Below are 23,844 nucleotides of genomic sequence, written 5' to 3'. Positions count from 1 at the left end.
TGTGTGTCTTCAGAAAACCGCTCAATTCATATTAATTTTACAATCTCTTTATGAACTTTTTGAAGCGTCAAAGTTGTAGATGCGTAGCTGTCAACGGAGGAATATAAATTTTCATCAAATTTCATTAAAAATAGTTCCAAAAATTAACTAAAGTCTTACGGGTTGGGAACGACATGAGGGTGAAGAATTTTTGGGTGAACTAGCCCTTTGACAAACGAGACCTTATTGTAAAGTGTTACGATTACTTAGTCTTTCATCGTGCCTGTTGAATGAAAATTGCTGTGAAATAAATATTTATTTTTAGCATTTTGCAGCTTAACAGCCATTATCACTGGTTATAACATGTTTGTTACTTTGTCTTTCAACTTGCCTGCTGAAAGAAAACCGCAGTGAAATTTTTATTAGAACTGGTGGTAACTTTGTGGTACTTGGATGTTCTGGGTTGCTACTTGGCTTGAAAAGTTTGAAAACCACTGTTGTAGACCATAGAACTCCAGCAATCAGAGCTGCTGAGATGAGGGATTTCATTAAACATTTTTATTTTGTGCTACTTTTTTGTGTTTCAAGATATAATTGCTATATTGAGTAGATTTGTCAGGTCACAAAAGCAGAAGTCAGAGAAATTAACTCTGAAATGCCACAATCATGTAGTTTATGTCCCGCCAGTAGGTGGCAGTATTGATGTATTTTACTTGAGGGAATCACATTCCAATTTTCTTGATTTTAATCGAGATATGAATTGAATATTGGTGCTTCAGAATCAGATTATACAAACTTTATTTGAGGAAATAAGAATATGATGTATGTATTTAGATACATGTTAAATCTTTGATTCAGGCTACCTAGGATATTTTAGTACATATTTAATTAATACTTTGTCATGTTTACAGTCTTTGTTAAAATGCATTTGATTTGCTGTGAAGATGTGGTTTTCACCCACAGTCAGTTTTCCTGAAGGTCAGCTGTTTGGCTGTCTTTCTCAGGAGTGGTTTGTGGTGTGCTCTTGGCTTGTCTGAAGTAGTTACTGCTAGGCATGTGCCGGTATCACATTTTCATGCTGCGATTAATTGAGTGATCTTTTATCACGGTATACGGTATTATCACGATATTTTAATTGCACATGAGAAACAGATGGATTTGGGGGGGGATGTAAAAAATTAAATAAAACTTGCATCACAAGGTGTAATTGTGATTGTGAAAACATTTGGTAACTAAACTGAATTTTATTAAGTTTAGTGACAACATCATGTTACAATGATTACATGGTACAATGACTGGTAGGCTAGCCTACTGTTTGTATTGCTTAACACAAATTTAACGATTTCAATTCAATACTTGGGATTTGATTTAAATCTTGATTCAATATTGACTTATTTTGGATAAATATTAGGAAGGCTACAGTAGATAGCCCACATGTTATTTTTTTCTCATGAAAAAAAATATCTCACATAATGCTATGTAACCATATAGAGCCCTATCAGCTGGTATTATTAAAGGTTACAAATAACTAATTAAATCAAATATAATGTGGTTTTCATTATAATAACAATTATGTAATGACACAAGTAAAAATATAATAAATATGTAAAAAAGTGCAGTGCACATATTCAGCAAAATACTCCTCTTTATGTTTTAGTCATCTAACATGCTGCTGGTCATTAAATAGTTTAAATGTAACGTTCTGTGACACAATTGTTCTCCTGTTTCATATCAAAAGTAACCTGCTCTGTCTTGTTTGACGGTCTTCGTGTCCTCTTTGCTCCGCGATTTTTCTCTGCGTGAGAAAACGGATGTGTGGCGTGAGCGTGTGAGGAGTCTCGCGCTGAATGCGTCGAGTTGGCAGCTCTGCTTTTAGAAGCGGGATGGATCCGGATAGATCGGCGGCGGCCATAGACTGTAGGCGGCGGCCATAGACTGTAGGCGGCGGCGTTCCTCCTTCCGCCATGCTGCTTCTCCATGTGAGGACTGTTTACATTAGACTAGAAGTGCGCACCGGCCGCATGCTTATACACGTGGCGATTGTTTACATCAGAGTGCGCACGTGTTTCGCGCAGCATAGGCAGTGCTTGTTTAAGCGGTTGATGGAAAATAAGCTATAATGCGCGTTCTAAAAATCTAAATTCGGATCTATTATTTTTCACGGTATTTTGAAGTGCCCGCGATAACAATATCGTGCATATTCATTACCGCGATTTATCGCATTACCGAATACCGGCACATGTCTAGTTACTGCCTCTGTATTTCTTCAGTGTGGTTTGTGGCTCAGTGTGATCACAAACAGCCTCTGTGATTTACTGGGATCTCTGTGACGTAGAGTTGTTGGTGTTGATGTTTTGTTACAGGAAGGTGTTGTTTTGGAGTGTGTGACTCAGTGGCTTCATGGTTTGTTGAACAGTGACCTCTTTGTCACACTGAGCCAGGAACTGAGCCAATTATAGACATGGTTCAAACCGTAGGTTACGTAAAAGTGAATTAATGTTAGTCAGCATGCAAAGTGTTGCCAAAGTGGTGAGCTTCCTTGCAAGATGGTCTTGCAACACCCCATGAATAGGGATTTTGGACACAATAGTCATTTTTCTAGATATTTTCTAAAGAACATGTAGGCTAAGTGATCTTTGTCTATGCAAAAGTCTAAAATATGAGGGTACGAGGTTGTGATTGGTTGCCAGGACATAATGCGGTTACTAAGGTGTTTAGCTTGGTTGCTAGTTGGTTATTTACTGGTCTCTGTGCTGTTGAGTCTATATATACACTACTGTTGAAAAGCTTGGGGCCAGTAAGTTTTTATTTATTTATTTATTTTTAAAGTCTCTTATGCTCACCAAGGCTGCATTTATTTGATCAAAAGTACAGTAAAAACAGTAATATTGTCAAATATGATTAAAATTTAAAGCAATGGTTCTCAATTTTAATATTTAATTTTAATTTATTCCTGTTGGCAAAGCTGAATGTTCAGCATCATTACTCACGTGATCCTTCAGAAATCATTCCAATATACTGATTTGGTGCCAGAGAAACCTTCTTCTTCTTCTTCTTCTTCTTCTTCTTCTTCTTCTTCTTCTTCTTCTTATTCTTATTCTTATTCTTATTCTTATTCTTATTCTTCTTATTCTTCTTATTCTTATCATCATTATTATTATTATCATCAATGTTGAAAACAGTTTGTAGGAACAATAATAGTAGTTATCCTTGTCCAAGCATTCACCACTAGTTCACATGGGAGCTGTTGTGGCCATTGGCTTGCAGGATTGGTGTACAGTTTTTATGGACCTGTGATCTTTATGAGTGCTAGTGGTTTATTTAACTGTCTTAACAGCCAATGTCATGCTGTTTGCTGCAGGAGTGGTTTGCTGTTTATGTGGAGCTGAACCAGCAGATCGCAGCATTGCTGAGCGCAGGAGATGAAGAGGACCTGATGGAGCTCAAGGGTCTGCAGCAGCAGCTCAGTGATGTCTGTTACCGGCAGGCCAGCCAATTAGAGTTCAGACAGAACGTCCTGCAGTCTGCCCATGAGTTCCACATGACGGCACAAGATGTAAGATTCTAGACAATATCTGATCATGGAATCTGCACCCACAGAATTCTATTTTAAGCTCTTCAGATTTCAACAGAACACAAACATCTTTTGAATGTAGATTTAAGTAAATATTTTGACTTCTTAGATGCTTTCTGCCATCACTAGATACAGTGTAATGCTATCAGTTCTGTGTAAAGTCAACATGAAGTCAAAATTTTACTTTTCCAATGTACAGTTCTGGTCTTATTGTGCACAGTTCACCTATGCATGTTATTCCAAATGAAATGCAATCAAAATGTAATAACTTGCTCAGCCTCTGAAATAACTTAATGGCATGAATCCCTCTCATATTTTCATCCCATCCCCTCCAATCACCAGGCTCCAATGTGGTATTTATCACCCACTCTTCACAATCCAATCCAAATTCCAGATGGATAAAATCTAGTCTCATCCTACTTTCTATTTTCCTCATGTTTTACTTGGATTTGTCAAATTTTAGAAGTAAAATATCTTAAGTCAACATAAAATGCTATTCACAAGCCATTTACACATATTTAAAGTGCCCCATCGTGCTTTTTTCCGGATTTTACCTTTTATGTAGTGTGTAATAGAGCTCTTTGTGAATGTAGAAGGTCTGCAAAGTTTTAAAGTTCAAAGCGCATGATAAATGGAGTTATTGTCTCCCAAAAGAAAGAACCAATTCTGGACTGCCTGAAACGAGTCAGTAATTCCAGTCTTACTTTCGGCACAAACCTTTGTTGGTTTGTAACACATTTGCATAATGCTCTTCATTGGCTGCCCACAAAAAACATCTAGTTTGAGCCGTTTTAGACATTTAGTTTCCAACACAATAGACTGGGCCATCTGACCAATCAGAGCAGAGTAGGAAAGGAGAGGTTTAGAGAACCATTTCAGACAGTGTGAGAAAAGAGATTATACTGCAGTGTATATTATGAGAAAATTAAAGTTTTTTTTTAACCTTGGATGCATATAAATCTATAGTTGGAGATCTCTAAAACAATATTAGGAACCTTTAAAATAGCATAATGGGGGCACTTTAAAGCCATTCCACAGATTTCCTCCCCAAATCATCACAAAAAAGTGTAAAAATGATTTGTTGGCCGTATATACATGGAAAGCTTCTTTCTGATGTCAGTGTCTGTGTTTGTCTCAGTTGTCCCAGCAGTTAGACGGGCTGTTGGGAATGCTCTGTGCAGACGTCGCCCCTGCAGATGGAGCTGCAATCCAGCAAACTCTAAAACATCTGGAGGAGAAACTCAAGAGCGTAGGTTAGGAAGCCCTGTTGTCATACTCATAAGCCTGATCCTGTTTCATGTAATTAAAGTTTGATAAAGCAGAACTTCTGGTGCTTATTCATTAGTCTTACATAACCAGATGTTTGATTTTTCAAGAACCACCCAGACATAAGGTTATTGTTCAATTTGTTATACAGTTAATTTTGTTACTGTGTCGTTTTGAGCTATGCTTTATCTGAATTATATAGAATTTAAATAAAAGTTTAGTCTTAAATGAAATGCTATATACTATGCACTGTCTACTCAGCCATCTAGTGGATGAATTTTATAAGGTTATTTTGTCATCCAACATCAAAGTCTGATACATAAGGACAGCTGTGACAGTTAAGTGCACAGTGTCCAACATTCCACACTTGATTTTTTCGGTTAAATAAGTGCATCGTCCGGGTATTTGAAGTGCACTTTTTGTATTTGGAACTGTCAGTGTGAACATACTACTTGCACTATTTATAATATAAAAAAAACCTTAATAAATGAGTGCATAAGTACATGAATTGGGATTGTTTTTTTTGTTTTTGAAACTCTATTTCATTTACATTTAGCAGACGCCAAAGCAACAAAAAAGTATACTTCAAGTCTGACACACTGTAATTCATGTAATTCAAATTTTAACCGAATTTTTCCATTTTTGTGCAGCATGCATGCCTGCCATCCATCCCTGAGACTTAATATGCATGAACATAAAACAGGAGAAGTGTATTGAGTTTCTCTCACTGTCTTCCAGAGGGTGCCTTGCAAAGTTTAAGAGAAAAAGGCCAAGTGCTGCTTGACCAGATGTCTACCCAGACGTCTTTTTCCTACGGCAAGGATGTAGGCATTGAGAACAAAGATAATATCGACCACATTCAAAGCGTCATGGAAGACATGCAGCTCCGCAAACAGAGGTTCCTCTCCTCTTTTTATGATTTCTCATCATGGACACAGCACTCCTGGTGTACCAAGAGCAAGCAAAGAGGGTCTTATGTGTTCGCTTGTGTTTTATAGGTGTGAGGACATGGTTGATGTCAGGAGACTCAAGATGCTGCAGATGGTACAGCTCTTCAAGTGTGAGGAAGATGCTTCGCAGGTCAGAGCTTGAAATTCAATTGAAAAGACTCTTTTGAAGTGTGTCTGTTGGGTCTGTAAGGGCTGTTTCATTTCTTCTCAGGCGGTGGAGTGGTTAGGAGAGTTGCTCGATGCTTTGTTGAAGACCCACATCCGACTGGGAGATGATTCACAAGAAACCAAAGTTCTGCTGGAGAAACACAAGAAGTTTGTGGATGTTGCACAGGTATTTGAAACTGAGGTTTTGATTTTCTTCTTTTAATGCACCTTGCTTTAATAAATTGGCACATTGAGTCATATTGAATCCATTGCTAAAGACATTGTGAAAAGCTACATTTTCCAGATTATTATTGTATTTTATTATTTTTGATCAAATAATAATTTAATCCAGATTTATAGATTCTCATAATTAAATAAATTCCAGCATTTTATATCCTTATGACCTATTATGTTGTCTTCACTCATTTTCATCCGTTATAGTTTTTTATAAGATATTATATTATTATAATATAATTATATATTATTGTTGTTGTTTCACTTCGCCTTGATCTAAAAAGTATTTAGTCCTCATAAATGATCATGTATTAAATAAATTCCTCCCTTTTTTTAATGTTTATTGTTACAGAAGGCAACAATTACTCAAGTATTTTTCATTATAAAAACTGTTGATTTAGTACATTTCAAAAATGCAATTTTCCCCAGTATAAGTGTAAGAAATTCGTTTTCATGCTTCTTAGAGCACAATGTCGTAAGAGTATCCAGCCCATGTGGTGTTAACTGTTAATGTTTCCTTTTCTGCTTCCAGAGCACCTATGATTACGGCCGCCAGCTGCTGCAGGCCACAGTGGTGCTGTGCCAGTCTCTGCGCTGTACCACCCGCTCCTCAGGGGACACGCTGCCCAGACTCAACCGTGTGTGGAAACAGTTCACAGTCACGTCTGACGAGAGGCAGCACCGGCTGGAGATGGCCTGTGCCTTCCACACAGCTGCTGAGAAGGTTGGCGCAGTTCTGCAGAACAAATGTCATGCCAAATTTAAAGGGATAGTTAAAGGAAAATTCTGTCATTTACCCACGCTCATGTTTTTCCAAACCTGTATGAATTAACTTATTCCATGAATCTTGATGAACAGCATGATTCTTTGGATTTTTCTCCCTTTTGTGTTCCACGGAAAATATAACAGCAAATGGGTTTGTAGCAACATGAGGATGTGTAAATGACGGAATATACATTTTTGGGTGAACTGTTTTAAACGTATAGTTGAAACTATGAAAACTGAAACGATGTTTTAAAGCAGTTAAGGCATTGCAAAAGTTTTTTATTATGAACCCATAAATAACTATGGTCTGCTTGATGGTAGAGGAAATATGCATTTTCATGTCTATTTTTAGGCAAATGAAAGCTGACATCTATAAATCTTCAGTGGGGTTAAAAAAATGAATTTGCATTTTACTTAATACTTTTTTTTGAAAATGTATTATATTCAAGCTGCTTTGATTCTGCAATCTATCCAAAGCTTGATGATTTTGAAGTGATTGATATGATTTTAGATGTTGGCTCATGCACCAAACCAGAGCTCTGTGATATATCAGACAGTAACTGTCTTTCTCCCTGCCTTCAGATTCTGAGAGAGAGCCCTGAATTAGCCGAGCTGATGGTGGATGTGGAGGCGTATGAAGAGGTGGAGACGGTGGGGAAAGGTTTGCTGGACAGGCTCACTGTGCCAGTCATTTTCCCTGATGGGTAAGAGCCAAAAAGCCAAAGTACAGCACATTTATGACACTCTTCTACTGTATTTTTTCTCTCAACTGTCATTAGTTGTAGTATATTAATTAGAACTGCACGGTTAATAGTTAAAAAATTTGGATTATTCAGACACCCATGTGATCTTATTCCTAAATGACAATGATTTGGCTATGTCTATTAAACCTTTCACAAAATCATACCGGAACATTCAATTCTGTGTTCACGCTACTGCTGACCAAGAGAGAGTTGTCATGTGTAGGTATGAAACCACTTCACAGTGCAGATTTGTGTGATTTTATTTATTTATTTATTTTTATATATTTTTTTAAATGCGATTTGGGGTATTTTCATATCAATATCTGATGTTTACATTATAAAAGCTAAGCAGGCGCAGCAATAGCTGCTTATAAAAGGCTATACATAACATATTTCAACATTATATGGCTAAAATCCACATTAAATTGCAACGCAATCGGAAGTTATTACAAACACTCGATGGTGGTTTAAGTGAGTTTTGAGTAAAAGTGTAATATTAATCTTTTCAATTGTTATTTCAATTGCTAATTGTAGCTCGAATGCACCCGTTCCGCCTGGAGCTATTCTATTCCATATCTAATTTGTTAAAATAATTCACATAAGGTCCCAAGAATATGGTTTCTACAAACAAAAGAATAATGTTAAAAGTAGAATGAAGATTAGGTCTCATACCTGCCAGAGGTGTGAAAGGTTTGTCGAGTGAGAACAATAGAAACCTGAATGGGGCTGTTCGCCACACCAGACATAGACAATAGAGTGCAAGTGGGTGTTTACAGGGCAATAAAATATTTTATTAGCATCTTATCAGCCCTCTCTAAAAACACACATGACATAATAGTTTTAGAGATAACATCCTCAGCTTTGAAATGAAGCATGACCACACTTGTGTAGACCACACTTTAGCCACATCATATTTTTATACATTTAAAAAATATATTCTTAATATTTTTTATTTTTGTTTATAATAATGATGATTACTGAATACATTTTTAAGAATAGGATCCTTTAAAACAGCATTGACGGAGTAACCATGCATGTTCAATCGGTAGGCGTTAGCAACCCCAAGTTCATGGGTTTGATTCCTAGGGAATGTATGAATTGAAAAATGTATGGCTTGAATGCGGTGGTAGTCACTTTGTATAAGCGTAAATATATAAACCATAATGCATAAAATGTTGCCTGCTTGTACCTCGCTTTAATTTATCTACTTACTAATAATTTATGTATCCACATACAACATCTTATGACTACATCATTATTATTATTATTATTATTATTATTTATGAAGAATTTTTTTTTAAATAGGATCCTTTTAAAAAGTATTGAAGGAGTTGTGATGTACGTTTCTTTCACTATCTGTTCTGATTCATCCATTACAAAAAAAATACCAATTTTACTTCAGTAAAGAAATCCATATGTTGGGGCAATTTCTATTTGCCTCAAACCAATTTATCGCATTAAAGCATAATCTTTTAGTATTTTTTCCTTAATTGGATTGCTTTATCGTCTTGACTTCTTCAACAATCACTGAGATGGATATGTCTTGTTTTTGTCATCATTTCCCACCATCCCCATTCGCCCTGGTTGCAGGAGCGAGCAGTTCTTCGGCAGCCCGGGTGACATGGCCTCCTCAGCCGAAAGCATCCGCGACCGGATGAAGCTAGTGGAGGAAAAGAGATTCCTACAGGAAGAGGAGCAGCAGCGGCTGGATGAGGAGGCTCTGGAGGCGGGGCCTAGGGAAAGTTGAGAACCCGATACCCCTCATGCCCTCTTGCAGGAATCGACGCAGTCGGCAGCACAGCGCCTGATCCTCGCGTCCGGTCCGGTCCAGAAGTGACCCCGATCACCCGCCGTCTCTGTTGTACTTCACCTCACCAAACCATCTTAACTTACAGAGCGCAGTTAAAGATAGACTCCACGGGCTCGCGTTGCATTGCCTGCGTGGACAGCTGAATACTAAACCGACCACATTACTTTGAACTCTCGTCTCCCTAAGAAGCTTTACCTTACCTGTCGACTTTTTCTCCTCCCACGAGGCGCCTTGAGCTTGTAATGGTGCTACTAAACCTGTAGAATGTACATAAAGCACCATCTTTACTCCATTTGTACCTGGTGCTCTAGATTTTTAGGCCTTTCCTGACCGTAAGCATTGTATTTTCTATTTCTTTCCTTCAGCTGCTTTCTGTTGAGAATTACCAAACCTTCTCTCTTGTGCCAGTATAAATATCCATCCACAAGGCCTTCGCTGAAATGGCAGAAGATGGTTTCTAATGTAGAACCGGTATTGAAACAACACATCAGAAACTTGAAGCTGTTGTAGTTCAACCATGAAGGTACAAAACAAAGCAAAGCTTTAAGGTCCAAATGTAGAATTGTTGTTCAGAGCTTTGTTTTAATGGGAAAATGTGAGCAACGGTTTCATCTCATAAATTGTCAATCTAATGCGTACGCTGCTTGCAAATGAATGCATGTCATAAAATATTAATGCCATATTTATTTTCCTTTTTTTGTACCTTGCATACCATTTAAATTGTATAATGCTTTTGCCATTTTTAAAAGGCTATAGTGTATTTTATGAAAATATAAGTTGTATAAAATAAATGAAGAAAGAAACTGCGCCATAAGACAGGAGAGGAAAGGCTGTTACTCTCTTACTTTGTCATAAAGCTGGCAGGTTGTTACAGTTTACAGGACTTTGTTACTGTATGTATGCTTTGCATAAATCTGCCTCATAATGTCCATTGCTGTACAGGAATATTATAGCACCCATTCAATAAACATGGGCAATACTGCGTTTTGTGATTTATTTAAATTGTATTTATTGTATTTTTTTTGTCAGTGCAATGCAAAATAATTAGCATTATCTGGCTGATTATACCAGTGTTGGTACATTAGTGCATTTTTTTTAAAGAAGTATCTTGTGCTCATCAAGGCTGCATTTATTTGATCAAACATGCATTAAGAACAGTTAAATATCATAAGTTAAAATAACTTTTCTATTTTAATGTATTTTAAAATGTAACATTCCTTTGATGACAAAGCTGAATTATCAGAAATCCATTGTAACATTTTAAATGTCTTTACAGTCACATTTTTGATAAATTCACTGCATCATGAATGAAATAGTTTTCTTTCAAATATCTGACCCCAAACATTTTAAAGGTAGCATGTGTTTATTTTTTTATAGAGAGAGCGAGATCATTTTGGCTGCTGACTGGTTTGTGTGTAGTATAAATATTTTACAAAATCTTCATGCATCTTGCTTGAACTTTGACTTGTGTTTGTATTGATGATTTCTTATAACATCTCAAGGAAAAATGCGAGTCAAGCGGGTCATTGAGTTGCCTGAGGCATTGCTATTCACTTACATTCTCTCTGCCCTGTGCAGCATTTTAGGAGAAAAGTCCTTATCAGTTATGGTTAAGAAGATATTTTTATACACTGAATATTTAAAGTTGCATCAATGTTTAACTGCAGATTTCAGCAGCTCTTCTCAAACTCTTGCTTTCTGGTTATTTCATTAATCCTAAATGATTCACATTGGCATAACTGGGAGTCATTTGAATAGCATTCTGATGATTTGATCTCAAAACCTGTCCAGAACTTGTTCAGTTCACCTAAAAAGTTAAAAGAAATGCTGAAAAAATTTAATTTGCATAGAGATAATACTCTTTTTATTTTATTTTTCCATTAGTCTATTTTATTTTATCTTACTGCAATATTATTTAATGAAGTGAAGTTCTTACGTTATTCGCATTTTATCTCGATGTGTATGTTTTTATTCCCATATTATAAAGCACGTACATGCTTGTCAGGTTTCCAGAAAGCATAGTCACAGAGCTTGTGTGATGACTGGCCTGAGAATCAGAGTTTTGTCTAATAATAAACTTGAGTTTATCAGGGCTCCTGACAAATGGCATGGTTGTCGTCAGGGGCCTTCTTAGGTCCTATACTAGCCATTGGTGCTCTGAAATCTATTGAATTTCTCAGCTGTCTTAGCAGCTGCTGCCTCTGTGCTGGGAGGACTGGTGGCATGTCTGTAACAGTGGGGAAAAAACAGACCCTCTGTGGCAACTTTCTGGAAACCTTTATATTAGTTTTTAACAGGCAACCTTTTAGACAGAGACCAGTCTTTGCAGTGAATTTGTCATGGATATTTTTTTAAGCTTCAGTCTAAAATATTTAACAAAATATTGCTCTTTTGTAGAGTGAAATTTGAGTTGTTTGAAGGCCAACTGACTTACAAATCAGTTATTCGGTAACACTAAAAGTCTGAATTTGAGTAAAAAGAAAAAAAGATGTATCCAGAAAACAAATTCAATGTTCATGCAATGGTTAAAAATTGTGTGAATCCTGTTTAAATATGTTAGTAAAATGTATGATCTACTTACTACAATATGTATTCTTGTGAATTCCATAGAGAGCCTGTAGATAATTTTTCTATTTTCCGTTACGGTTGAAGATGAAATGACATCATCGTCTCCATGTTCACTGTAATGGTTATTATCATATATAGCTGTATAAAATGCTGAATAATCGTTCAATGTGCAATGCACAGCTGAATTGCTCTTCCATTGCTGCCCTGTTGTAATCAGTTTCCCCACTTTATCTCTAAACATTTCCTCCATCAGGCACTGGTAGGAAGACCCCATAGCAAGACCTCAGGATGTTCTGCAACTGCTATTGTCCTCAGTGGAAAAGACAACATTGTTGCAGCAGCAAGTATGTGGTGGGATGCTGATTTAAAGGTAACTTTTTCCACTGTCCACTTTGATCATTTCAGTAATGAATATTACTTTTGATAAATGTTTAAATAGTGCCTGAAAGTGATTTTCATTTTAGGAATGCCAAGCATAAATTGTCTATATTACCTGACACCTGTCATTCTTCAAAATATCTTCAATTGTGTTCAACAGAAGAAACTCATACCGGTTTGGAACAACTTGAGGGTAAGTGATATCATTTTTGGGTGAATTTTGTCAACATATAGGAGTATGCTAAAGCTATTTCATGCTCTTTGTAATATAATTGCAACAAAGTTTGCTGGGTGAGTAAAAAATAATCATAAGTCTTTCCAAACCTGTTTGACTTTATTTTTCCCTCTGAAACATAAAAGAAGATATTTTGATGAACAATGGTAACTAAACAGCTTTGGCAACCATTGATTTTCATTGCATGGGCAATAAAATATATTTTATGTTCCGCAGTAGAAAGAAATGTAGGCCTATACAGGTTTAGAACGAAATGAGGCTTAATTTTTTGTTAAACTATCCCCTTTAAGGGTGTGGAGGGGACTGTTTCTTTTTGGGACTAGTCACAATCAGAGCTTCTCTCTGGTCTTTTCCGTCTATTGAGCTGTGGCTGACTGATGGACAATAAATTCTAAACACACCAGATACCTCTGCCACCTTCCAATAGCCTTTGTTTTATAATTGCTTGCACTTTGTATAACAGTTTTTGTACTATTGTGCATTTACATAAATAGGTACTAAGCAATAATATGAACTGCATATAGTACAAACAGTTATTTTAATAATTTAGTAGCCATTACATTTAATAGGAAGGAACGTAATTTGGATTTCTGGTGGTCTGTGGTTTGGATTGGAACAGGCATTTAAAGACAGAACAGGCCTCTTCCATGATCATTTTAAACACATGGTACAACATGGAAAGATACATTGCAGATGCATTACTCTGAAAATGCCTTTCTGTTATTTCTGACCAGTTAATTATGCCAGACAATATAGTATCAGTGGAAATAAACACTTCTGATAGGATTAGTTCACCCAAAAATGAACAGTCTGTCATGTCGTTCCAAACCTAAGACTTTCTGTGGAACACAAAAGATGTTTAATAATGGGGGAAAAAGTATCAGTTTGCGGAAAAAAGAAATTCACTTTCTCTTAATGATTGCATGTTGCACTTACTTCTTTGGTTATGAAGTCTTTAATAAAAATAGTTAGGAAGGAGATTTCAGCCTTGACACAATCAGCACTATAGATCAGGTAGAGGAGTTGAAGACACTACTTCCACCTTATTAAATATGATTTTAAGACATTTGGAAGGTACATGTACGTTTGCTTTTCATTGATATATCCTCTGGTTTTAACTGTGCTGTTCAGCCACACATTTTGCCAAGAAAACTTTTCGACGATTTTCATTTCCATTTGAACATTGTGGGCCCTATCTTGCACCCAGCGCAATTGACTTTGTACACCGACGCATGTATCATTCCTAGTATGCACCCGACGCACAGCAGACTTTTCCCTCCAGAGACGAAGGTCGGTAAATTAGGAAATTAACTTGCACTCCCGGGGGCGATTCAGCGCAAAGAGGAGGCGTGTTCCGGCGCAAACGTTCCCTGGTGCTATTTTGCAGGTTTAGAAAACAATTCCACCACAGACCGGGAAAAACCTAGTCTAAAGTCAGTGGTGCGTTGCGCATGATATTCATATGCTATTTAAGGGCGCATGCTTGACCATAATCAAAGTAGCGTGTGCACAATGGCATACACTTTGCTTATCTCATCTACACACAGACGCAGCAGTTCTCATTTTTAGAAAACCATACATAATTCCAAGGAAAAATATTAACACACGAGGGAAATCATTGTTGTGTCCATGAAGATGTGAAAAAATAGGCATAAATCTAGCTTACACATTTACCCAAATTAGTATATGCCTGTTTAACCAAAGCTAATTTGGGTGGGTTTCTCCCATCCCCATACAATGTCACTTCTCTGTCTTTTACGGCCCTGACGAGAACGTCGGTCAGCTCGGCTGTGAACCGCTCCTGGCGCGCGCCTGGCAAATCCGCCGTTATAATAGCAAATCGCCATGGAACAAGCGCGCCTGCTCTTAAAGGGAATGTGAGATGTCGCTCTGATTGGTTTATTTCACGTTACGCCCAAACCACACCTATGAATAATGAAGCTACTTCAGACCAACCCATTTTAGATTTTCGTTCCCAAGACCCAAACCCAAGACCCACCCACAAAGATACTTGCGTTTCGCGCTTGATACTTGCGTTTCAGATCGTTTAAGTAGGGCCCTGTGTGTTGGTTAGTGGATTTTTTTTTTAACTAATAGATCTCAGGATAGATGTTAACGGTGTGTTGTCTAACGCACTGCTGTCTTCCACTGGCATCACACAGGGTTGTGTTCTGTCACCTCTTTTGTTTCACTTATTAACTGATGACTATCAGAGTATTTTTGAGGGGAGACACATTATTAAATTTGGTGATTGTGTCTCTTCTCACTGAGTCAGATGGTAGTCATGGTCCAGTGGTAGATCATTTTATTCACTGGTGTGATGCTTCAGTTTTAAATATTAATGCTTCTAAAACAAAAGAGATGTCCATTGATTTCCATAAGAAGAACTCGATACCTGTGTTGCCTGCTGTCATAAAGGGACATCAGGTTGAGGTGGTTAAGCCTTACAAATATTTAAGGACATTATTTGATGATAAATTAGATTTTGAGGTAAACACTAACATTATTAGAGGGAAAGCTCTTCAGCGCATGCATTTTCTGAAGAAACTTTGCAATTTTAATATTGATGTCTCTTATGAAAATGTGTTATACCTGTTTGATTGAATCTGTCTTAAGTTTTTGTATTATTTGTTGTTATGGTAATTTTAATGTAAAGAATAGGAGTAAGTTGAATAGTATAGTTAAAATGTGCAGTAGCAAGATAGTGGGGACCGACTTAAGGACTATTACACAAATTTCTGAACAATTTCTGAACAAACGGAGACTAGGATGTCACCTAGTTAGTCCTTGCCGATGTCACCCACCCATTGTGCATTAATTCAATTGCTTCCCTCAGGCTGGAGATTTAAACTCCCTTTGTGTAAATCAAATAAATACAAGAATTCCCTTATACCTGAATTATTATAAAATGTGTGCTATTGTGTGTTGCATTGCATTGCGTTGCGTTGCTGTACATGTATGTATGCTGTCTACATAAATTGCCTTTCGAGGACAATAAAGTAATAGAGCATACGTCAAGATTTTTAGTGAATGACAACTTAAGTTTTGGAATATATAACTACTTGTGCTTTATTTGTTTTGTTATTTTGTTATAATTTTTACATGAGATGAGTAAATAAAAGCAGAATAGTTTTTTTCTTCTGGTATGTAATAGTTTGCAATATGTTCTATTGTGATGAAAAACAAACTTAAGGCTAAGTGAGACACATGCAAGGGGAGGAGAAAGAGCAACAGACGCACTAAAGCAACCAAACGGGGGTGTGTCAAATGATCCGCACAGTGTGATAAACTTAGTGGATATTTCTATTTTTAACATAGACGGCTGTGTTTGCACCACACTGTTCAGTCAGGCCAGTTGCCCTGGTGGAGCCTGGAGGAGCCCAGCAATTGTGAAAGTCCTTTGAGGGGTTGCAGAGATTACCTGCAGGGCAAGTGGATCTTTGATGTGGACGTGGGCTGTGTCACTTTAAAATCCTCAGAGACTTTACTCTGTTTGGGTTTAGCCGCCCACTGGGGTCGTTGTGGAGATTTGGATTACAGCAAGAACCTGTGTGTACTGGGCTTTGTTCTGACCTTTCTGATTCTTGGACGTGTGGACTCGAGGGGAGAATGTCCACAATGCCCAGTGAAGGTGATGCTGGAGGTCAGCCTTCCACAACCACAATCAGCACCGTGGCCGTACAGGCTGGAGACTCACAGATTGTTGTAGCAGTGCTCAAGGTATTTTAATCTGAACTATTTTACTTTACAATGCCAAGACTTTTTGTTGTGTAAACATGTTTGTGTCTTATTAACTTGATACTGGTTTGTTACTGTTACAGTTATAATTCATTCAGATGATCATTGTGCAGTTATTAATAAAAAAAATTGGTGATTAAGGTTGACTTGTACTGTTGTATGAGTATGTCTTGAAATTACTTAATAGGGAAGTTATATTAAGTTATATAGTTATATTTACTCAAATTACTGTTCTAAATCAGTAGAATCTGTGGAACACAAAATAAGAGATTCAGCAGAATTTCCATGCTGCAGTGTTATTTTAGTATATTGTTTACATACTATTATAGTATGTTAATATATCATTTTTTTGTTCATAGATTTTACAAATTTCATTTTAATTTAAGCAAAAAAATTATATATTTTTTGTGATTTTGTCTTTTAATTGTATTTCAATACTTCCACTTCAACTTATTTATTTCAGTTAGTTAGTTATTAATACATTTCTATTTATGTTTGATTACCAAAACAAAACAAAAAAATAAAAATGTTACTAGTTGTTTTTGTTAAGAATAACAACACTGCCTAGCTGCTCTTTTCTATACAGTGCAAGTGGATGGGGACTGAATTTACATTTTGGGGTGAAATATTCCATTTCTTAATAATATCTTTCAATTAAAACTTCTGCGTAGCTGGATGTGATATCATCGAACTCACCGTGAGATCTTCATTGATTTATCTAAAGCTCTACAAACACAGAAAGGAAACTGCTCCCACCATTGATGTCCTGAGCACACTGCTTTCTCTATTCAACAGACTTTTGGCTCAGGCTATATCAATACAACCTTTTGTTTTTTTGTTAGAGAATTCCATGCACTGCACATTTTTTTTTTTTAAAAATGCCTGACATAGTGACTTAATAGGAATACAAAAACAGCTGTGAGAAAAACACAGAGCTCTGTAATGGTCCAAACTACTTATGGCATGAATTATTCATAATGATTCTCTGCGAACGTTCACCCTCCTGTTTTGTTATTGTCTAGTGTGTGCTTGTTAGAAGAGGACACTGCAGTCTCCCTGCTATTGTTTCAAGGAATAGTTCATCCCAAAATTAATATTTTTACTTCTCGTAATTGATATGCTGTTAATTTGTGTGTTAGGGTCCAAAAATCTCAAAAAGTAGTCAATGCTTGCTCTCTTCCAAATCTCCTGATGTCATTTGATAGCTTTGTGTGGGAAACAGTATTATTTAAGTTGCTATTCACTGATAATCTTCCCTTCACCAGTGTTGCAGGAGGTTTGATATCATTGACTTTTTAGGTTGAAGTATTCACTTTTGTCTTTGTTTATATGGCTGGTTCTTCATAGACAAAGCTGTTAATGGCATGTTGGTTTTAGCCTGCAATAGACCCTGTATTCTGCCTGAAGCTCTCGTTGAGGAGGGGTTTAGAGAGATTGAATGTTTATCAAGCTTTTTCAGGCACTGTTAGAAAAGAGGTGATGCTGCAATGTATATTATTACTTGATCTTGGATGCATGTAAAGCTATTGTAGGAGACCTCCAAAAGGAACGTTTAAAATAGCATAATAGGGATACTTTAATAATGTATACAGAGCTGATAATTAGCCATCAGACCACATACCTTTAACTGTATTTTTTGCTTTTGTTTAACAAACATGACAGGCTGTGGCAGCTGTGGAAGCTTCACATTTCATTCACTCTCAGAATGGCTTGTCCCGTACTTGCAAAATGCAATGGGAATTTAAGATCAGTGCAATTTGCATGCCAAAGTATGCATTGGGACTAGCAATTAATCGGATGAATTCACTGAAGGGGCTTGGCATTGAAATCGAAGTGCGCTTTGGCCAGGGGCCAATGGAAGACTAGTCTTGTTTACAGTCTGTGAAATGCACTTGGGGCCACGTGGATACAAGAGGTGCATGTGCAGAAGCACAAGCAAATATTAACACTTCCGTGTGCGTGTGTGTGTTTAAAGTGTGGGGAGCTGGTGCATCTACAACTGATTGAAGCGCAACCCAACCTCTTGGAGATTGGAAACAACCAAGATGAGACCAAAAAGCTTCTAGAGGAACACGAGCAGCTTCTTGCCAAACTTAAGGTAATCTCAGCTGTACCAACGCAAAATATATATTTATTTTTTTCTGTGGTGAAAATCAAGTTTTTAATGTTGTTTATATGTCTATGTTCTGTTTTTAATGTGCTTTAAGACAAACCATGTAGAAATTTGTAAAGTCTACACCATTGCTGAGTATTTTCTCCTTAAAACTGCAGTGAACCAAAGACTCAGAAACGCGGTTTGAAATCGCTGGTGTTTCTGACATCACAAACAACCTTGTTTTTAAGGGATACAATGATTGACTACAGCTGGGCTTTAAAGCACAATTGTTTTATTTTGTAGACTACCAGACAAATGTTTAGATAGACCTGACTAAATTTATATTTCTCATGATCTTTAAAAACATTTTTATCTTAAGGTTTATGCAGACAAAATAAGTTTTGTAGACAATTTTATTATTATTATTATTACTACGACTACTGTATGGATGAGTTAGACCAGATAGTGAAGTAAGCAGCCAACAAGTGTCCTTACTGTATCTATTATTGATCAAATAAATGCAGCTTGAGTGAGAATAAGAGACTTCTTTCAAAAAGTTGGTTTATCAACTTTAAAGAAGCTACAATATAGTACAGTTTTGATGATTCCCAAACTACAGTTGTGTTATTTTAGTGTTGATGACTTTATTATTTTTCTGAAAAGTATAAAATAGTATGTGTGTTCAAACTTTTGGCTGGCATGTATTTGTATAGTTTTCTGTTCTTTCGGTGCCCTATCTTAAGCCCAATGTCTTCCTCACAGAACCATGAGGAGATGATTAACGGCATTTCCACTGGCGTTTTATGTTGCTGTTGTTGGAGGCTCCTGATCTTTAATGCCTATTTAAGACCCACCACACAGTTTAACTGCAAGGTTCTTTAATGTTTCATTTGAGCCTTTGAAATATGATTGTTATAAATCTGCTCTTTTCAGTGGGATGATTCCATTCATGATGAATGTTTTGAAGGTGAATTATAAAGTGATTTGCAGGGTAAAAATCAAGGATTTAATGAAGAGAAATTAATAACAGATGTTTAACATTCTTAGCACAGTTTCATAAGACATTTTGTACACTTTTATATTGCCCTATCCAAATAGCTGGCGTTACATCTGTCATATGCCACAAAGCGATGCTTTCAGACCTTACAAGGAGAGTTCCTTGCTGCTTTGATCTGCCTTAAAAATATTTATTTGAACATACAATTATATGCATTTCTGTGCTATATTTGAAAGTGAAAAAATGGTCAGACCGCTCCAAACTGTTTTGGTGAACATCAGAGCTGCTATCTGACCAAATGTAACTACAGACCCAGAATGAAGAGTATAGCCTTTAATCAAAACAACAACAAAAAAATCCTCAACCACAGTTAAAACGGCATTGCACATTAATATTTCATTATGTGCATCTGCCCACCAGACGTGTCTAATCAGCATGGAAGCTGCTTCTTGTTTACAGTTTAAATAAAAGAAAGAGTTGGGTACACTTATACTTAATAATACTCTAATAATTGAATTTCAATCTAACAGAAAAATGAAGGAGGTGTGTGGGCTTTGCTGGAGGAGGCAGATAAAACAGCAGCTCAGAAGGAAGGAGAGGGTCTGGTGTACGAGGCAATGGCTGTCTCTCTCAGCGAGGCTTGGAAAACACTGGTGACCCACCTGGAGAAGAGGAGATCCCTCCTGATCTTGGCTTGCCATTTCTTTGAGTATGCTCTGGAGGTAATGTAGTTGCGTATAGGACCTGCTGACATACTTGAACCCACAGAGACTCGCTGTAGCAAAGTTGCATGTTTAAAATGCAGTTTTGTTTTTTTGAAGCAGAAAATGCAAAGAGAACTGTGTCCTTAAGTGTCCTTTAGGGGCCACTGTGCATAACAGCAGTGAAATTTTGTAACTTTAAAAGGCCATTGTTATATTTTCGCAACATTTTCCAAACATAAAGTATCATTATTTTCATAACCAGCAGCTTTTAAAAACAATTTATAGAAAAAAAGCTTGGTCTCTGATGGTTAAACATTCCGTGGGGAGTGCAGTACGCGGTGTACTGTTCAAAACAATGACGGTTTTTGTTTTTACAGCTTTAAAGTTGGAAACCATGGCGCTATTTGATATTGAACATGCAATGTTGTATATTTCTTCAGTTTTCTATAGTGAACAGCCACAAATCTGAAGCAAGTCAGTCACAGTACTTTGAAATCTGCTTCCGCTATAAATTCCAGATAAAAGATGACTCCTCATCAAGGTCACATGCTGGTGTTTTGACAGAAGCCGAAAGCGTAAACAAACGTTGAACATGTTTCAGAACAATATTTGTTTTGCTGCTAACATTTCAACACACATGCTTCCTGCTAAATTACCGTTATGATGATGTGCATAGTCAAGTGCATTCATCCGTCGAAGGTTGCTGCTATCATTTTTGTGACGCGATGGAGTTGTCTTTCACCAGAAACTGGTCATGCAGAGTACACACACTGTTTCCGAGCAGATGTTGAAAGAAATGTGGCGTATACCAGATCTCAGATATTATTCTTTCTCAGAGATGAGAATCAAAAGGAATTTAACTATTTTTGTTCCATAGTGATTCCATCAACAATAGCTTTAGTAGGAACTTTACCAGTAAAGTAACCTCCTCACCAATAAATAAAATACCATCTATTACAACAAAACTCTGTTCTGAATTTGATTCTGAACTACATGTTGTCATGTGAGCAACTAGTCAGTAACAAAAATCTCATAAAAACATTCAACACAGTAACACATTTTTTTCATTTTAGTTGGAAATGGCTATAATATTAATCAAACAAATAGTTCTTTGATTCAAACCAATGACTCAAGTTTTTTTGACAGACGCAAAAAAAAAAAAAAGTTAATGAGTAATTTGCCTACACTGGTCACATGCTTGTTGTTGCGTCCAGTTCTTGTTGCATGCAATGCATACATTTTTCACTTAATTTTTTTCTTCTTTTTTTACAGTTTCCACTAAAAATATTAAGCAGTACAATCATTTTCAACATTGACAATAACAAGGAATATTTCTTGAGCACCAAATTAACACATAAGAATGATTTTTGAAGGATCGTGTGACACAAAAAATTCAGCTTTGTAATTACAGGAATAAATCCAATTTTAAAATATATTAAAACTGTTATGTTAAACTGTAATAATATTTCATAATACTATTTTACTGTATTTCCGATTAAATAAATGCAGCCTTGTTGAGACTTCTTTCAAAAACATTAAAAAAAAAAAATCGTATCGCCTCTAAACTTGAATGCTTGAATATATTTTTTTAATTCATATTTCCCTAAGCCTCTTAATCTTACCAGTCTTTTCAGCTGCCTTTAAAACTTTTTCGATTATAGTTTGCCATCAGGATAGACGAAGCTGAGGACTTTCAGAGTGCTGGCCAGAAGTCGACCACTGCAGACAACATGAATGAATTGCTTCAGAGACACGGCACTATTAGAAGAGGTAAGAGCTTTGTTCCCCAGGTTTGTCTGTCATTCAAACTAAATAACTATAGGCACCATTCTGAACACCCTTACAACTCACAGCCACCCGAACACCAAAGCAACTCACTAATGATGCACCCAACACCCTAGCAGCAAGAGCAAAGTCCGTAGTGGAAGCTTTGTTAGATTGACAGTAAAAAACACTATAATGAGATCATCATTATATGAACGTCAAAATAAGTCTGCATAGAGCTTTTTGTTATCTGTCATAGACACTGTAGGATCAAACACACCAAAGCTTGTGCTTTATCCTCAGGGATGTTGGAGAAGTCAATGCTGGTGTTGAAAAAGAGTCGTGAGTTGCTGGAATTTTTGAAGGACTTCCAGTCCGAGAAGGCCCTGCAGTATGACAGAGCTTCTCATGGGGCCAGAAGCAGCTTCGGAAAGGTTGAAGGTCTAATGGAGATTCTGCAGGACAGACGCAGGCAAGTGGACATTTGCATGAGACATCAGCAGCATGAGCTGGAAACAATCCACCGCATTTGCCAGTGGGAGCGACAGGAACAGGAGGTAAGCCACTCTGCCAGAAGAAAAAGTCATTTTTAGTATAGAAACTGGATATAATGTGTCTCAAGTTAAGTAAAAAAAAAATCCGTAAAAGAAGATATGCCATCAGCTGCACCTGGACTTGCGACAGAAGAGTGTAAGAGGCACTATTTTTAAGTATTCGGCTTGGAATTTTTCATTTTTTTTGTTTCGTTTTCTGGATGCTACAGCTACGCCAGGTCCAAGACAATACTGGCTAGTGCAACATTCAAATTTACTGATTGCTCCTTTAAGATATCTACCACATGACATCAGAATAAAATGAAAACAGTAAATGTCTGGCTGTGCTGCATAAAGGGTTCTGCAGAAACCAGTCACAATCCTGACATTCCTGCCATTGTGCAATGAATAGCTTGTTTATAAAATATGAAATGATGAATATAGCTAACGTGAAAGTCATAATTTTCATGATAGTGGCTTTTTGTTGTGTTCACTTTAGTTTCTACAAACTAGTAAATAGTAAAGGTTACTCAAGCTCAAAGGCACACTGCAAAAACATGCTGATGACCGGCTGCCTTTTAAAAATGTTGAACTAAAATAACTGTCCAGCATACTTAACATGCTGAGAGGGGACAGGGCACATACTTGTGTTTGATATGATCCCAGTGGAAATGCTCTTACTGCTTTCACTAATGTTTTGAATCACAATGTTCAATTTAAAATAATAATAAATGTATACTGCTGAATTAAAAAACTGTGAATAAAATAATATTTAAGATTATCACAAAAAAAAAAAAAAATTTAAAAGAGAAAAACTGACAGTCAGATGTCTTTGCTTCCATTGAAGCTCTTTAGAACATACCTACACTTGCTGGAAAACATGATCATCAGGTTTTATGTATGTCAGATCTGTATCGCTGTCATTAAAGACAGCAAATAATAAAATATACTTTTATCTATTTTTTATGCTGATCATTTGTATCATTAATACAATTGTATTAAATTGTAAAATTTACTGCACAATTATACTTCAGGTCTCACACTTCTCACACTGTTGCACACTTAAAATTGTGTAATGTGTGCTTTTAAACAGGTAACACAATGGTTTAAGGAAAAGACTACTTTGCTCTTGGAAAAAAGTCAGCTGGGTTCATCTCTGTCAGAAAGTGAGGACTTACTACATGAATGCAAAGAGTTTGAACAGAAAGCCAAGGTAAGAGATCACTTTTTAGTAAACATCTAGCTTCAGTTTAAATTCACAGTAAAATAAAATAAATGTAAAATAAATCACATATTCCTTAATATATTGGATAAAATATTAAACCTAGTGGGGTTCAAGATGGGAAACATACAGTATTTTTTTC

At 36.6% G+C, this 23,844-nt stretch overlaps 2 protein-coding genes across 2 annotated transcripts in view; both read left to right on the top strand.

Moving 5' to 3' along the window:
- sestd1 (SEC14 and spectrin domains 1) overlaps positions 1-10,450 on the top strand; it is a 36,868-nt gene extending 26,418 nt beyond the window's left edge. The window contains exons 12-19 of the mRNA XM_082176678.1: positions 3,341-3,535; positions 4,692-4,806; positions 5,558-5,717; positions 5,818-5,899; positions 5,981-6,103; positions 6,683-6,874; positions 7,498-7,619; positions 9,249-10,450. Of these exons, the coding sequence (XP_082032804.1) occupies positions 3,341-3,535; positions 4,692-4,806; positions 5,558-5,717; positions 5,818-5,899; positions 5,981-6,103; positions 6,683-6,874; positions 7,498-7,619; positions 9,249-9,405 (1,146 nt within the window). The 3' untranslated portion in view covers positions 9,406-10,450. The remainder of the gene's footprint in view (positions 1-3,340; positions 3,536-4,691; positions 4,807-5,557; positions 5,718-5,817; positions 5,900-5,980; positions 6,104-6,682; positions 6,875-7,497; positions 7,620-9,248) is intronic.
- Positions 10,451-12,282: 1,832 nt separating this feature from the next.
- ccdc141 (coiled-coil domain containing 141) overlaps positions 12,283-23,844 on the top strand; it is a 35,274-nt gene continuing 23,712 nt past the window's right edge. The window contains exons 1-8 of the mRNA XM_082176657.1: positions 12,283-12,406; positions 12,575-12,607; positions 15,968-16,369; positions 18,363-18,485; positions 20,010-20,201; positions 21,845-21,953; positions 22,251-22,504; positions 23,574-23,693. Coding sequence (XP_082032783.1) covers positions 16,259-16,369; positions 18,363-18,485; positions 20,010-20,201; positions 21,845-21,953; positions 22,251-22,504; positions 23,574-23,693 — 909 coding nt within the window. The 5' untranslated portion in view covers positions 12,283-12,406; positions 12,575-12,607; positions 15,968-16,258. The remainder of the gene's footprint in view (positions 12,407-12,574; positions 12,608-15,967; positions 16,370-18,362; positions 18,486-20,009; positions 20,202-21,844; positions 21,954-22,250; positions 22,505-23,573; positions 23,694-23,844) is intronic.

The sequence above is a fragment of the Leuciscus leuciscus genome, assembly GCF_965113295.1.
Source record: "Leuciscus leuciscus genome assembly, chromosome: 7".
Lineage (NCBI taxonomy): Eukaryota > Metazoa > Chordata > Actinopteri > Cypriniformes > Leuciscidae > Leuciscus > Leuciscus leuciscus.
Note: the sequence above shows the minus strand (reverse complement) of the source record. Positions and strands in the feature narration are given on the sequence as shown.